Source organism: Mobula birostris, chromosome 4, assembly GCF_030028105.1.
Source record: "Mobula birostris isolate sMobBir1 chromosome 4, sMobBir1.hap1, whole genome shotgun sequence".
Classification (NCBI taxonomy): domain Eukaryota; kingdom Metazoa; phylum Chordata; class Chondrichthyes; order Myliobatiformes; family Myliobatidae; genus Mobula; species Mobula birostris.
The window spans coordinates 7,504,742-7,522,069 of NC_092373.1; the positions used below are offsets into that span (position 1 = coordinate 7,504,742).

The 17,328-nt window shown below is 49.1% G+C and overlaps 1 protein-coding gene across 1 annotated transcript in view; it reads left to right on the forward strand.

Moving 5' to 3' along the window:
* fndc3ba (fibronectin type III domain containing 3Ba) overlaps positions 1-17,328 on the forward strand; it is a 376,967-nt gene that overhangs the window by 261,574 nt on the left and 98,065 nt on the right. Inside the window, exons 8-11 of the mRNA XM_072254884.1 lie at positions 6,625-6,782; positions 8,135-8,194; positions 12,087-12,225; positions 17,202-17,255. Coding sequence (XP_072110985.1) covers positions 6,625-6,782; positions 8,135-8,194; positions 12,087-12,225; positions 17,202-17,255 — 411 coding nt within the window. The remainder of the gene's footprint in view (positions 1-6,624; positions 6,783-8,134; positions 8,195-12,086; positions 12,226-17,201; positions 17,256-17,328) is intronic.

The following is a 17,328-nucleotide window of genomic DNA, read 5'->3' on the forward strand; positions in this document are numbered from 1 at the left end:
TTTCTGAATGAGCCTTGCATGGGGAACCTTATCAAATGCCTTACTGAAATCCAAATACACTACATCCACTGCTCTACCTTCATCAATGTGTTTTGTTAAATCCTCAAAGAATTCAATCAGGCTTGTAAGGCATGACCTGCCCTTGTCAAAGCCATGCTGATTATCGCTAATCAGATTATGTCTCTCCAAATACTCAAAAATCCTGCCTCTCAGGATCTTCTCCAACAACTTGCCCACCATGAAGTAAGACTCACTGGTCTACAATTTCCTGGATATTTCTACTCCCTTTCTTGAACAAGGGAACAACATTTGCAACCCTCCAATCCTCCGGTACTTCTCCCATCATGATTGTTGATGCAAAGATCATCACCAGAGGCTCAGCAATCTCCTCCCTTGCATCTCACAGTAGCCTGGGGTATATCTCGTCTGGTCCTGGCAACTATCTAACTTAATGCCTTTCAAAAGCTCCAGCACATCCTCTTTCTTAAAGTCTATATACTCAAGTGTTTCAGTCCACTGTTGGTCATCCCTACAATTGCCAAGGTCCTTTTCCCTGGTGAATACTGAAGCAAAGTATTCATTAAGTACCCCCGCTACCTCCTCCAACTCCATGCACACATTTCCACTATCACACCTGATTGGTCCTATTCTTTTACGTCTTATCCTCTTGCTCTTCACATACTTGTAAAATGCCTTGGGGTTTTCCTTAATCCTGCTCACCAATGCCTTCTCATGGCCCCTTCAAGCTCTCCTAATTTCATTCTTAAGCTCCTTTCTGGCAACCTTGTAATTTTCTAGAACTCTCTCAGTTACCTACTTTCTTGAACCTTACATAAGCTTTTCTTTTTAACTAGATTTTCTACATCCTTTGTATACCATGGTTCGTTTACCCTGCCATCCTTTCCCTGCCTCAATGGAACACACCTATGCAGAACTCCATGCAGATGTTCCCTGAATATTTGCCACATTTCTGCCGTGCATTTCCCTGAGAACATCTGCTCCCAATTTATATTACCAAGTTCCTGCCTAATAACATCATATCTCCCCCACCCCAATTAAATGTTTTCCCAATTGTCTGCTCCTATCCCTCTCCAGTGTTATGGTGAAGGAGATAGAGTTGTAATCACTCCCTTCAAAATGCTCTCCCACTGAAAGATCTGACACCTGACCAGGTTCATTTCCCAATACCAGATCAAGTACAGCCTCTCCTCTAGTTGGCTTATCTACATATTGCGTCAGGAAACCTTCCTGAACACACCTAACAAACTCCACCCCATCTAAACCCCTTGCTCTAAGGAGATGCCAGTCAATATGAGGAACGTTAAAATCTCCCACCACAACAACCCTATTGTTATTGCTCTGTTTCAGAACCTGCCTCCCTATCTGCTCCTCGATGTCCCTGTTACTATTGGGGATGTCTATAAAAAACACCCAGTAGAGTTATTGCCCCTTCCTGTTTCTGACTTCCACCCACACTGACACAGCAGCTGCAGTTGGATGCACAGATGTGGCCGTCAGGGTGGCTGGAAGTCTCCCAGGTATCCCACATCTGACCCCCAGAGCAGAAAACTGGCCTTGCAGTCGTACCCACTATCCGTAAGTTAGAGGAAAGAAGAGATATGAAAGTAACTCAACTCCTTACCTGGCCGAAGCCCCAATGAGCCAACGCCCTGCTACTCTGACGACCGTTCCGCCAGGCAGCGTCTCCCTTTTATCCTAGAACCTTCTCATCGGCCTTGCGCGATGACGAGCTACTGTGTCTGTGTACGTCTCCCAATCCAATCTAATGATTTTAATTCATTTTTTACCAACAGAGCCATGCTACCTCCTCTGCCTTCCTGCATGTCCTTTTGCTACAATATTTATCCTTAGACATTAAACTCCCAGCTGTAATCTTCTTTCAGACAATATTCAGTGATGCCTACAACATCATACATACCAATCTGTAACTGGTACACGTTTATCACCCTTACTCTGTATACTGTGGGCATTCAAATGTAACACCTGTATTTAACCTTTTCAATTTCATTCTCCTTTTACGTTGCACCACATCCTGTTGACTGCAAATTTACCCTATCATCAGCCTCTCCTTGCTGGGAGTCTCACTACACATTGCATCTGTTTGTAAACCAGCTACCTCATCTTCAGCACTATCAGTCCGGTTCCCATCCCCTTGCCAAATTAGTTTAAACCCACCTGAACAACTCTAACCAACCTGCCCACGAGCATATTGGACCCCCTCCCATTCAGGTGTAACCCATCCCTTTTGTACAGGTTGTAACTTCCAGAAGAGATGCCAACGATAAATAAATCTGAACCCCTGCCCACTGCACCAGTTCCTCAGCCACGCATTCACCTGCCAGATCATCCTATTCCTACCCCCACTGGCACGTGGCACAGGCAGCAACCCAGTGGTTACCACCCTGGAGGTCCTGTTTCTCAGCTTTCTATCTAACTCCCTAAAATCTCTCTTCAGGACCTCCTCACCTTGTCTACCTATGACATTGGTGCCAATATGTACCAAGACTTATGGCTGTTCACCCTCGCCCTTGAGAATGCCATGGACACGATCTGAGACATCCCTGATCCTGGCACCAGTGAGGCCACTTACCATCAGGGTGTCTCTATCACCCCCACAGAACCTTGTCTCGGTACCTCTGACTGAGGAATCTCCAATCAATAATGCAGTCCCCTTCACCTTTCTGCTCTTCTGAACCACAGCACCAGAGACCCGGTCACTGTGGCTCCCCCTGGTAAATCATCCCCTCAATTGAATCTAAAGTTGTATTCTTCGTATTGAGGGGAAAAGCCGCAGGTGTACTCCGCACTGCCTGTGAATTTCCCCTCCTCCTGATAGTGACCTAGTTACCTATGTCCCACAACCTAGGGGTGACTACGTCCCTGTAGCTCCTATCTATCAATTCCTCATTCTTTCATGTAGAACATAGAACATAGAACAGTGCAGCACAGTACAGGCCCTTCGGCCCACAATGTTGTGCCGACCCTCAAACCCTGCCTCCCATATAAGCCCCACCTTAAATTCCTCCATATACCTGTCTAGTAGTCTTTTAAACTTCACTAGTGTATCTGCCTCCACCATTGACTCAGGCAGTGCATTCCACGCACCAACCACTCTCTGATAAAAAACCTTCCTCTAATATCCCCCTTGAACTTCCCACCCCTTACCTTAAAGCCAAGTCCTCTTGTATTGAGCAGTGGTGCCCTGGGGAAGAGGTACTGGCTGTCCACTCTATCTATTTCTCTTATTATCTTGTACACCTCTATCATGTCTCCTCTCATCCTCCTTCTCTCCAAAGAGTAAAGCCCTAGCTCCCTTAATCTCTGATCATAATGCATACTGGAGATCTCCCAGACTTCCCAAGTCCCACACACAGTACAGAACACTGCCCCTGGAGCCATTCTCACTGTACTGTGCACTGATAGATGAGGACTGAACAAAGAAGAACAGAGGGAGAGAGTAATTTACAAGACAATCTACCTCACCCAAGCCTGATCTCGCCTAAACCTGATGAGCCAAAGCCACTCTGAAGACTGACACTCTCTAAAAGAATGACCACTCCAAGCAAGGCTGCCCTGCTCCCACCTGTAGGCTGAAATGTCGGCAGAACATCAGTGTGTTCTTTGCTTACGTGGGGTGTTCAAAACCAGATACAGCCATTGGTTTGCTGGGTAAAAACAGGAGGAGTGTTAATGGGGGTGGCGTGAGTATTTATGTCCCCTGTCCCACTGTGCCCACTCTGTGACTTGCTGAGAGACCCTGCCCCCACTGGCGTTCGTGACAGACCCCGTACCGTGCGCCACTCTCAGGCGCACCCCAGGCGCTCAGGTTCCTCACTGAAACAGGGCCTTCGGTCCGTCGCTGTCGTGCTGATCTTTATCGTTCATCTGCACCAATCCCACTTGCAAACCTGTATGCCTCTTGCCTGTGTCCATTCAAGTGCCTCTTAAGCATAGTGATTGTATCGAATTCCACCTCCTCCTCCTCCAGCAGCATTCCACATTATACCACCCTCTCTCTCTGCAAGAAGTGTACTCCTCACGTTCACCATAATCCTCCTACCTCTCACCCTGAATGCAGTCTCATGCAGCTGGGAAGAGATTGTTAATGAGTGTGATGGGCTTGCTCCAACAGAGAGGGGCAGGAGTGAATCGCAGTGATCGTTCTAATAGGAACTCTGGTCAGGCCCACGTCTGGAGGATTGCAGAGGCTGCAGAAGGGCTTTACCAGCATGCTGCCGGCTTCAAAGTTCAAAGTAACTTTATTTTCAAAGTACATGTGTGTCACCAGATCCTACCCTGAGATTCATTTTCTTGTTGGCATTCACAGCAGAATAGAATCAATGAAAACCACACACAAAGACTAACGAGTTCTGCAAATAAAAAAAAAACAGGAAATAATGATGCTGAGAACGTGAGAAAATCTGCGGATGCTGGAAATCCAGAGCAGCACACGTAAAATGCTGGAGGAACTCAGCAAGCCAGGCAGCGTCCTCCTGCTGAAGGGTCTCGGCCTGAAACATCGACTGTTCACTCTGTTCCATAGATGCTGCCTGGCCTGCTGAGTTCCTCCAGCATTTTGTGTGTGTGTTGCTGAGAACATCAGTTGTTGAGTCCTTAAAAGTGAGTTCTGTGGATTGTAGATTCAGCTCGGTGCTGGGATGAATGCAGGTTGAGGGGTATAACTGTTCCGGAACCAAGGCTCCTGTACCTCCTGCTCAAGAAGAGACCATGGCTTGGATGATGGGGGTCTTTGATGATGGATGCTGCTGATTTGTGGCAGTGTTGGGTAAACCTGGGATGTTTTCTCTGGAGCAGCGGAAGCTGAGAGGGATCTGATCGAGGTTCATGCGAGGCAAAGGTAGAGTAGACAGACAATACCTTTTTCCCAGGATTGAAATATTGAGTAGATTTGTTTTACTTGTCGCATCTAAACGTGAAGGAAGGGCTGAGTGAATATTATAAGATTATGAGACAACCAGTGTCTTTTTCCCAGGACAGAAACGTCTCTAATACTATGGTGCATGCATTTGATTTGGGAGGGGGTCAGTACAAAGGAAATTAATGCGAGGGGCATTTTCTTTTGCACAGGGTGCGCTGCCAGGAATAGTGGATGGAGGTAGATGTGATAAAGGTGTCTGAGGCTCTCAGATAAGCACATGAATATGCAGGAATATGGATGTATTGTAGTTAGGAAAAATTAGGGGTCTCATCATGGGCCAAAAGAACTATACATTACTTCATAAGTGCAGAATTAGGCCATTTGGCCCATTGAGTCTGCTCCACCATTCAATCATAGCTGATTCATTTCCCCCCCTCCTCGGCCCCTCGCCCTGGCCTTCTCCCCGTAACCCTTAATGCTATATCCAATCAAGAGCCTATCAAGCTCCCCCTTAAGTACACCTAATGTCTTGACCTCCACAGCTGCCTGAGGTAACAAATTCCACAAATTCACCACCCTCTGGCTAAAGAAATTTCTCCGTGTCTCTGTTTTAAATGGTCGCCCCTGTATCCTGAGGCTGTGCCCTCTTGTCCTGGACTCTCTCACCATGGGAAACATCCTTTCCACATCTACTCTGTCTAGGCCTTTCAACATTTGAAAGGTTTCAATGAGAACCCCCCCCATACTGCTGAATTCCAGCAAGTACAGACCCAGAGCTATCAAACGTTACTCGTATGATAATCCTTTCATTCCCAGAATCATGTTTGTGAACCTCCTCTGAACCCTCTCCAATGCCAGCACATCTCTTCTTAGATGAGGAGCCCAAAACTGTTCACAATACTCAAGGTGAGGCCTCACCAGTGCCTTATAAAGCCTCAGCATCACATCCTGCTCTTGATTTCTAGACCTCTTGAAATGAATGCTAACATTGCATTTTCCTTCCTCACCACTGACTCAACCTGCAAGTTAACCTTCAGAGGGTTCTGCGCAAGGACTCCCAAGTCACTGTGCATCTCTGATATTTGGGTTTTCTCCCATTTAGAAAATAGACTGCATATTTATTTCTACTACCAAAGTACATGACCATGCATTTTCCATAAGGCCATAATTAGGCCATTCAGCCCATCGAGTCTGCCACTCCATTCCATCATGGCTGATTTATTATCCCTCACAAGCCTATTCTCTTGCCTTTTTTACATAACCTTTGACGCCCTGACTAATCAAGAACGCATCAACCTCCACTTTAAACATACTCATTGACTTGGCCTCCACAGCCTCCTGAGTCAGTGAATTCCACAGATTCAACACCCTCTGGCTAAAGAAATCCCTCATCATCTCTGTTCTAAAGGGACTTTCTTCCATTCTGGGGCTGTGTTCTGTGGTGCTAGACTCCCCACTATAGGAAACATCCTCTCCTTATCCACTCTATCTAGGCCTTTCAATATACAATAGGTTTCAATGAGAACCCCCCTCATTCTCTAAGCTCCAGTGAGTGCAGGCCCAGAGCATTCGAACATTCTTCATACATTAACCCCACGTAACCACGTCATGTTCCATGTGCTACGTTCATGTGAAGGATGGGGGAAGAAGAATCTCTTGAATGGCCAGTTTGTGGGCTGTTACCGGGCCGTGGTTCTGATGTTTCTGCCCATCTCTTTGGCCAGGTGTCCAATGTACAAGCTAGGGCAGCGCTACTGACGTGGGCACCTCCCGTGGGTCTGGTCAACGGGGACAAGCACACCAATGGGCTCCCTTCCACCTGCAACTACGAGGTGGCCTCATCAGACAAGGGGAAGGACGGCAAATACAAGATCATTTACAGGTGAGGAACCCGGAGACTACAACGTGGGGAATGTCAGAACACTGGAGATCTTTGCCTCAGGTAGACACCATCCCATCACAAACTTACAGGGTCAGACACAGAGTGAAGCTCCCTCTACACTGTCCCATCACACACTCCCGGGGTCAGACACAGAGTGAAGCTCCCTCTACACTGTCCCATCACACACTCCCGGGGTCAGACACAGAGTGAAGCTCCCTCTACACTGTCCCATCACACACTCCCGGGGTCAGACACAGAGTGAAGCTCCCTCTACACTGTCCCATCACACACTCCCGGGGTCAGACACAGAGTAAAGCTCCCTCTACAATGTCCCATCACACCCTCCTGGGATCAGACACAGAATGAAGCTCCCTCTACACAGTCCCATCACACACTCCCCGGGCCAGACACAGAGTGAAGCTCCCTCTACACTGTCCCATCACACACTCCCAGGTTCAGACACAGTGAAGCTCCCTCTACACTGTCCCATCACACACTCACAGGGTCAGACATGGAGTGAAGCTTCCTCTAACCTGTCCCATCACACACTCCCGGGATCAGACACAGAGTGAAGCTCCCTGCACACCATCCCATCACACACTCCCAGGGTCCGATATAGAGTGAAGCTCCCTCTACACTGTCCTATCACATATTCCAGGACTAGGAATATTAAGTACAGAGTGACTCTCCGCTGTACTGCTGCGATTTTGTAAGGACACAGCAAGACTACAAATCTCAAGCACCACATTCCTAGGCGTACCCTTTACCTCAAGTTCAAAGTCAAGTTTAATTGTCATTCAATCATACATGAATACCCATGAAATGAAAAAATGTTACTCCGGGGCCAAACGCAAGGCACATCTGGTACATATATGATAGCAAGCACGTATAAGATAATAGGAAAATACAGTACACAAAAAAAGATAGTCCTAGTCCCTGAGACCATGAAGGTTGCAGCAGTCTGCAGTGGAACACAATACAGCTTGTCTTCTGCTGAGCAAACACTGGGGGGCAGCACCAACTCCAACATGTATGCCCCGCCACACTGCCTTCTGCTCTCCTCTGAAATCACCGACTCCAACCCCTCACTCATGGGCGGCTGCAAGCAGGCAACACCGTGGTTTGAGACCTAGTTCTCGCTACGACCCCTCACCCATTCTGATTATGGAGTAACCAGTCACCTCTTTCGGATTCTGTCAGATTCCCAGGAACCTTGGTAAATACTTGTAGGGAAAGGGACGGGGTGTGGGGTTAATTTGAGGGTTCTTTTAAAGGCACGGATTCGATCGTGAATGACGTGCCCCGCTGTGTAAGACTGGATCTCTCTAACCACTTTATTGCACCATTTCCAGTGGTGAAGATTTAGAATGCAGCCTCACCGACCTGCGCCCAACAACAGATTACCACATCAGGTGAGTGACATTCCTTAAACAGTGTTGAGCTTGAGAGCTTCACTCCCAGGAGCAAACATTGCCGATAGTCTGTCCTGGACCCTACAACAAACTCCTCTACTTCCTCAGGAGGCTAAAGAAATTTGACACGTCCCCACCCACCCTCACCAGTTTTATCGATACTTTCTGACTGGATGCATTACGGGTTAGTACAGCAACTGCTCTCCACACGACCACAAGGAGCTACAGAGAGTTGTGGTCACAGCTTAGCACATCACAGAAAGCAGCCTCCACTCCATGGACTCTGATTTTGCTAGGTGTTTTACTGAGGCAATGAGAAGTGTAGACAAACACCCCACCCTCCCCAGACATTCTCTTCTCCCTCTCCCATCAGGCAGAAGATACAAAAGCCTGAAAACTCAAATCACTAGGCTGAAAGACAGATTCTACTCCGCTGTTACCAGACTATTGAATGGTCCCCTAGAACAAGGATGGACTCTTGACCTCGCAATCTACCTCGTTATGTTCTTGCACCTTTTTTGTTTACCTGCTCTGCACTTTCTCTGTAACTGTTGCACTTTATTCTGCATTTCTGTTATCTGGACATGGGGAATGGGGGAGCTGAGTTACTAGGAGAGGTTGCGTGGAATAGGACTTTTTTCCCTGGAATGTAGGAGGTTGAAGGGTGACCTGACAGCGGTGTAAGATCATGAGCAGTGTAGACGGGATAAAAGCACATAGTCCCTTTTGCTCAAGGTGAAGTGCTAAAACAAGGGGTCATAGATCAGTGGTGAGAGATTCAAAGGGGACATCAGAGGCAGCTTCTTCACACAAAGGTTGGTGCATATTTGGAAAGAGCTAACAGAACTAATGGCTGAGACGGGTACACGAGCAATGTTTAAAAGCACATCTAGAGTAGTACATGGGTTGCAGAGGTTTAGAGGGCTGTGGGTCATGTACGGGCAGATCAGAGTACAGTGCTGTCTAAGGCACACATATATATATATATATATAGTCAGGGTGCTGAAGACTTTTGCACAGTGCTATATATTGTTAATACAGGAAGGTGATTGGGAAGCAGAAATAAGAGTACTCAGCTCAGTTGGATGAAGGGTTACTTGGTAACTGGAACAACATAATATACAGTCCTGTGCAAGTTTCTTAGACAACATGGCTACGTATACGTGCTTAAGACTTTAGCACAGTACTGTGTGTCAATGGGAAACACAGGATCAGGAGATCCAAAGGGCAGTTACCATGCTGTGTTTCGACTGACAGTCAGCAAACATATCACAGAAGAATGTCTCTGTGGTCTGATTGTTAGACCATAAAACATAAGAGCAGAATTAGGTCATTTGGCCCTTCAAGTCTCCTCCGCCATTCCATCATGGCTGATTTATTATCCCTCTCAACCCCATTCTCTTGCCTTCTCGCCATAATCTCTGACACCCTGGCTAATCAATGATCTATCAACCTCTGCTTTAAAAATATACAGTGACGTCTGTGGCAATGAATTCCATAGACTCACCGCCCCCTGGCTAAAGAAATTACTTCTCATCTCTGTTCTAAATGGGCGTTCTGCTATTCTGAGGCTGTGCCCTCTGGTCCTAGACTTCCTGAATCTCGGAAACATCCTCTGCACATCCGCTCTATCTGAACCTTTCAATATTCAGTAAGTTTCAATGAGATTCCCGCCCCCCCCCCTTTTTTCTAAACTCCACAAGCACGGGCTCAAAGCCATCGAAAGCTCCTCATATGTTAACCCTTTCATTCCCATGAACCTCTTCTGCACCCTCTCCAATACCAGCGCAGCTCTTCTGAGACAAGGGGCCAAAACTGCTCACAATGCTCCGAGCTGTCTGACCAATGCCTCATAAAGCCTCAGCATTGCATCCTTGCTTTTATATTCTAGTTGTGGTGTGGCTGGTTACGTTGAGTGCCCTCAGTGTCCTGTTCAAACTGGTGTGTTGTCCCCTGACACACCTCAATTACCTGTCCTCAGTGACCTATTCGAACCGGTTTGGGGTTTTAGGAACCAGTCTCGTTCTTCCCTGATGACACAGATCTGTTCTCTGCTGTCCTTTGTCGAATTCTCAACTCAGCTTTTCCACTGCCCACCTGGTCAGCCTCCCTGAGGCACCTCCGATCACCTGCCCCGACATCTCCTCAGGTACTTTGACACCATCTCTTATGCTGCAGCGCAGTAAGACTCTAGTTAGTCCACGCTTGGAGTATTATGTTTATTTCTGGTCGCCTCATTGTAGGAAGGATGTGGGTTCAGAGGAGATTAACCAGGATGCTGCTGGACTAGAGAGTGTGCCTCATGAGGATAGGTTGAGTGAGCTGGGGCTTTTCTCTTTGGAGTGAAGGAGGATGAGAGGTGACTTTGTAGAGTTGTACAGGATGGTCATGGGCATTGATCGAGTGGACAGCCAGGAACCGTTTCCCAGAGCAGAAATATAGATCATGAGTTCGTGCCTCAGCCGAGGCAGCGTGTTGTGTCCTTGAGCAAGGCACTCAATCACACATTGCTCTGCGACGACACTGGTGCCAAGCTGTATGGGTCCGAATGCCCTTCCCTTGGACAACATTGGTGTCTTGGAGAGGGGAGACTTGCAGCATGGGCAACTGCTGGTCTTCCATATAACCTTGCCCAGGCCTGCGCCCCGGAGAGTGAAGACTTTCCAGGCGCAGATCCATGGTCTCGCAAGACTAACGGGTGCCTTTATTTATTATTTATTAACCTCTACTTTAACCCTACCCAGTCATTTGGCCTTCACATCTGTCTGAGCCTGTGCCCTGTGGTCCTACCCTCTCCCACTGTAGGAAACATCCTCTCCAAAGGGGAAGGGTGAGAAGCCAGAGGGGACATCCAGTTAAGATGATTGGAGAAAGTATAGGGGAGATGTCAGAGGTAGAGTGGGGGCTTTTTCTGCAATGCCCTGCCAGGAGTGGCAGTAGAGGCAGATACATAAGGAGCATTTAAGAAACTCTGAGATATACACATGGATGATAGAAAGTAGGAGGGTAATGTGGGAAGGAATGGCTGGATTGATGTCAGCACTGCATTGTGGTGTACTCTGCTGTACTGAGCTGTGTTCTATGTTCTGTGAAGACCCGTTTGACGATTTTGACCACTGTTGTCGACTGATGGTGAGTGGAGGAATCATCCCAGTGGTTGAGGAGCGCAGCTGATCAGCTCTAACAGAGCTGGCTCTTCTTTGCTTGTTGCTACAAACACTCAAGGTCCAAAGGAGAGCGAGAGCCCTTGCAGGAGATTTGATCCCCATGCTTTACACCCCATGCTCTCCACTCTGTCTACAGTGCGGTGTTGGCTATGTCTTGGGGCGTGTTCGAAGTATCTTCCAGTGAATTTATAATCAAAGTACAGATACGTCAGCACATACAACACTGAGGTTCGTTTTCTTGTGGGCATTCGCAGGGAAATACAAGGAAAAGAAAAAATATAATAGATAAATAAATAAGCAATAAATATCGAGAACTTGAGATGAAGAGTCCTTGAAAGTGAGTCCGTAGGTTGTGGGAACAGTTCAGTGAGGGGGCGAGTGAAGTTGAGTGAAGTTATTTCCTCGGGTCAAGACCCTGTTGGTTGAGGGGCGGTGAGGAAGCGAGAAGAGAGCGTGGCCTGGATGGTGGGGGTCCTTGATGATGGATGCTGCTTTCCTGTGACAGTGCTACATGTGCTCAATGGTGGGGAGGGCTTTACCTGTGATGGACTGGGCCGTATCCACTACCTTTCGTAGAATTTTCCATTTGCAAGCATTAGTGTTCCCATATCAGGCCGTGATGTATTAGAAAAATCCCAATGAGAATTACTTTCTCCAAGTCCTCCGCCCAACCTTGATGTTCCACCCTCTCCTCACCCTCCTGCCTCCTTCATCTCTTCCCTCAGAGTTTCCACCATCTACAATTCGGTCAAAGGGTCGTATTCAGAACCTGTCAGCTTCACCACGCAGAGCTGTGCTCCCGACACCCCCTTCCCACCCAAAGTTTCACAACGGACCAAAAGCACACTGACCATCCAGTGGAAGGTAAGCTATAGCACTGGTACGTTGAGGTTAAAATCATAAAGACGTGGGCTTCACCAGTAACATCGGTAGGCCACGGGAGAGTGTGGGTCATGGGAATATTTGGGGATTGGTACAGCGGGAGGGTGAGGCAGATGCATGAGTGTGGGGACTGATACAGGGTATATGGAGGGAGTGGGGCAGTGGGATTAGTTTGGGGATTGATACAGGACTGTGGGGAGAGAGTGAGACAGTGGGATTAGTTTGGGGACTGATACAGGACTGTGGGGAGGGAGTGGGACAGTGGGATTAGTTTGGGGACTGACACAGGACTGTGGGGAGAGAGTGGGACAGTGGGATTAGTTTGGCAACTGACACAGGACTATGGGGAGAGAGTGGGACAGTGGGATTAGTTTGGGGACTGATACAGGACTGTAGGGAGAGAGTGGGACAGTGGGATTAGTTTGGGGAGTGATACAGGACTGTGGAGAGAATGGGACAGTGGGATTAGTTTGGGGACTGATACAGGACTGTGGGGAGAGAGTGGGACAGTGGGATTAGTTTGGGGACTGATACAGGACTGTGGGAGGAAGTGGGACAGTGGGATTAGTTTGGGGACTGATACAGGACTGTGGGGAGAGAGTGGGACAGTGGGATTAGTTTGGGGAGTGATACAGGGCTGTGGGGATAGAGTGGGACAGTGGGATTAATTTGGGGACTGATACAGGACTGTGGGAGGGAGTGGGACAGTGGTATTAGTTTGGGGACTGATACAGGACTGTGGGGAGAGAATGGGACAGTGGGATTAGTTTGGGGAGTGATACAGGACTGTGGGGATAGAGTGGGACAGTGGGATTAGTTTGGGGACTGATACAGGACTGTGGGGAGAGAGTGGGACAGTGGGATTAATTTGGGGACTGATACAGGACTGTGGGGAGAGAGTGGGACAGTGGGATTAGTTTGGGGATTGATACAGGACTGTGGGGAGAGAGTGGGACAGTGGGATTAGTTTGGGGACTGATACAGGACTGTGGGGAGAGAGTGGGACAGTGGGATTAGTTTGGGGATTGATACAGGACTGTGGGGAGAGAGTGGGACAGTGGGATTAGTTTCGGGAGTGATACAGGACTGTGGGGAGAGAGTGGGACAGTGGGATTAGTTTGGGACATACAGGACTGTGGGGAGAGAGTGGGACAGTGGGATTAGTTTGGGGACTGATACAGGACTGTGGGGAGAGAGTGGGACAGTGGGATTAGTTTGGGGACTGATACAGGACTGTGGGGAGAGAGTGGGACAGTGGGATTAGTTTGGGGACTGATACAGGACTGTGGGGAGAGAGTGGGACAGTGGGATTAGTTTGGGGACTGACACAGGACTGTGGGGAGAGAGTGGGACAGTGGGATTATTTTGGGGACTGATACAGGACTGTGGGGAGAGAGTGGGACAGTGGGATTATTTTGGGGACTGATACAGGACTGTGGGGAGAGAGTGGGACAGTGGGATTAGTTTGGGGACTGATACAGGACTGTGGGGAGAGAGTGGGACAGTGGGATTAGTTTGAGGACTGATACAGGACTGTGGGGAGAGAGTGGGACAGTGGGATTAGTTTGGGGACTGATACAGGACTGTGGGGAGAGAGTGGGACAGTGAGATTAGTTTGGGGACTGATACAGGACTGTGGGGAGAGAGTGGGACAGTGGGATTAGTTTGGGGACTGACACAGGACTGTGGGGAGAGAGTGGGACAGTGGGATTAGTTTGCGGACTGATACAGGACTGTGGGGAGAGAGTGGGACAGTGGGATTAGTTTGAGGACTGATACAGGACTGTGGGGAGAGAGTGGGACAGTGGGATTAGTTTGGGATTGATACAGGACTGTGGGGAGAGAGTGGGCAGTGGGATTAGTTTGGGGACTGATACAGGACTGTGGGGAGAGAGTGGGACAGTGGGATTAGTTTGGGGACTGATACAGGACTGTGGGGAGAGAGTGGGACAGTGGGATTAGTTTGGGATTGATACAGGACTGGGGAGAGAGTGGGCAGTGGGATTAGTTTGGGGACTGATACAGGACTGTGGGGAGAGAGTGGGACAGTGGGATTAGTTTGGGGACTGATACAGGACTGTGGGGAGAGAGTGGGACAGTGGGATTAGTTTGAGGACTGATACAGGACTGTGGGGAGAGAGTGGGACAGTGGGATTAGTTTGGGGACTGATACAGGACTGTGGGGAGAGAGTGGGACAGTGAGATTAGTTTGGGGACTGATACAGGACTGTGGGGAGAGAGTGGGACAGTGGGATTAGTTTGGGGACTGACACAGGACTGTGGGGAGAGAGTGGGACAGTGGGATTAGTTTGGGGACTGATACAGGACTGTGGGGAGAGAGTGGGACAGTGGGATTAGTTTGAGGACTGATACAGGACTGTGGGGAGAGAGTGGGACAGTGGGATTAGTTTGGGATTGATACAGGACTGTGGGGAGAGAGTGGGCAGTGGGATTAGTTTGGGGACTGATACAGGACTGTGGGGAGAGAGTGGGACAGTGGGATTAGTTTGGGGACTGATACAGGACTGTGGGGAGAGAGTGGGACAGTGGGATTAGTTTGGGATTGATACAGGACTGGGGAGAGAGTGGGCAGTGGGATTAGTTTGGGGACTGATACAGGACTGTGGGGAGAGAGTGGGACAGTGGGATTAGTTTGGGGACTGATACAGGACTGTGGGGAGGGAGTGGGACAGTGGGATTAGTTTGGGGACTGACACAGGACTGTGGGGAGAGAGTGGGACAGTGGGATTAGTTTGGCAACTGACACAGGACTATGGGGAGAGAGTGGGACAGTGGGATTAGTTTGGGGACTGATACAGGACTGTAGGGAGAGAGTGGGACAGTGGGATTAGTTTGGGGAGTGATACAGGACTGTGGAGAGAATGGGACAGTGGGATTAGTTTGGGGACTGATACAGGACTGTGGGGAGAGAGTGGGACAGTGGGATTAGTTTGGGGACTGATACAGGACTGTGGGAGGAAGTGGGACAGTGGGATTAGTTTGGGGACTGATACAGGACTGTGGGGAGAGAGTGGGACAGTGGGATTAGTTTGGGGAGTGATACAGGACTGTGGGGATAGAGTGGGACAGTGGGATTAATTTGGGGACTGATACAGGACTGTGGGAGGGAGTGGGACAGTGGTATTAGTTTGGGGACTGATACAGGACTGTGGGGAGAGAATGGGACAGTGGGATTAGTTTGGGGAGTGATACAGGACTGTGGGGATAGAGTGGGACAGTGGGATTAGTTTGGGGACTGATACAGGACTGTGGGGAGAGAGTGGGACAGTGGGATTAATTTGGGGACTGATACAGGACTGTGGGGAGAGAGTGGGACAGTGGGATTAGTTTGGGGATTGATACAGGACTGTGGGGAGAGAGTGGGACAGTGGGATTAGTTTGGGGAGTGATACAGGACTGTGGGGAGAGAGTGGGACAGTGGGATTAGTTTGGGACATACAGGACTGTGGGGAGAGAGTGGGACAGTGGGATTAGTTTGGGGACTGATACAGGACTGTGGGGAGAGAGTGGGACAGTGGGATTAGTTTGGGGACTGATACAGGACTGTGGGGAGAGAGTGGGACAGTGGGATTAGTTTGGGGACTGATACAGGACTGTGGGGAGAGAGTGGGACAGTGGGATTAGTTTGGGGACTGACACAGGACTGTGGGGAGAGAGTGGGACAGTGGGATTATTTTGGGGACTGATACAGGACTGTGGGGAGAGAGTGGGACAGTGGGATTATTTTGGGGACTGATACAGGACTGTGGGGAGAGAGTGGGACAGTGGGATTAGTTTGGGGACTGATACAGGACTGTGGGGAGAGAGTGGGACAGTGGGATTAGTTTGAGGACTGATACAGGACTGTGGGGAGAGAGTGGGACAGTGGGATTAGTTTGGGGACTGATACAGGACTGTGGGGAGAGAGTGGGACAGTGAGATTAGTTTGGGGACTGATACAGGACTGTGGGGAGAGAGTGGGACAGTGGGATTAGTTTGGGGACTGACACAGGACTGTGGGGAGAGAGTGGGACAGTGGGATTAGTTTGGGGACTGATACAGGACTGTGGGGAGAGAGTGGGACAGTGGGATTAGTTTGAGGACTGATACAGGACTGTGGGGAGAGAGTGGGACAGTGGGATTAGTTTGGGATTGATACAGGACTGTGGGGAGAGAGTGGGCAGTGGGATTAGTTTGGGGACTGATACAAGACTGTGGGGAGAGAGTGGGACAGTGGGATTAGTTTGGGGACTGATACAGGACTGTGGGGAGAGAGTGGGACAGTGGGATTAGTTTGGGATTGATACAGGACTGGGGAGAGAGTGGGCAGTGGGATTAGTTTGCGGACTGATACAGGACTGTGGGGAGAGAGTGGGACAGTGGGATTAGTTTGGGGACTGATACAGGACTGTGGGGAGAGAGTGGGACAGTGGGATTAGTTTGAGGACTGATACAGGACTGTGGGGAGAGAGTGGGACAGTGGGATTAGTTTGGGGACTGATACAGGACTGTGGGGAGAGAGTGGGACAGTGAGATTAGTTTGGGGACTGATACAGGACTGTGGGGAGAGAGTGGGACAGTGGGATTAGTTTGGGATTGATACAGGACTGGGGAGAGAGTGGGCAGTGGGATTAGTTTGGGGACTGATACAGGACTGTGGGGAGAGAGTGGGACAGTGGGATTAGTTTGGGAACTGATACAGGACTGTGGGGAGAGAGTGGGACAGTGGGATTAGTTTGGGGACTGACACAGGACTGTGGGGAGAGAGTGGGACAGTGGGATTAGTTTCGGGACTGATACAGGACTGTGGGGAGAGAGTGGGACAGTGGGATTAGTTTGGGACTGATACAGGACTGTGGGGAGAGAGTGGGACAGTGGGATTAGTTTGGGGACTGATACAGGACTGTGGGGAGAGCGTGGGGAAGTTTACTGTGAATCTTTTGTATCTGTTTCTCCAGGCACCTCTTGACAACGGATCAAAGATAACCAGCTACCTTCTGGAGTGGGATGAGGTGAGCGTTGATGGGTTGATCCAGGGAATACTGTCTGCCAGCCTAGAGTTCTGAGAAACCAGTGTTCCAACAA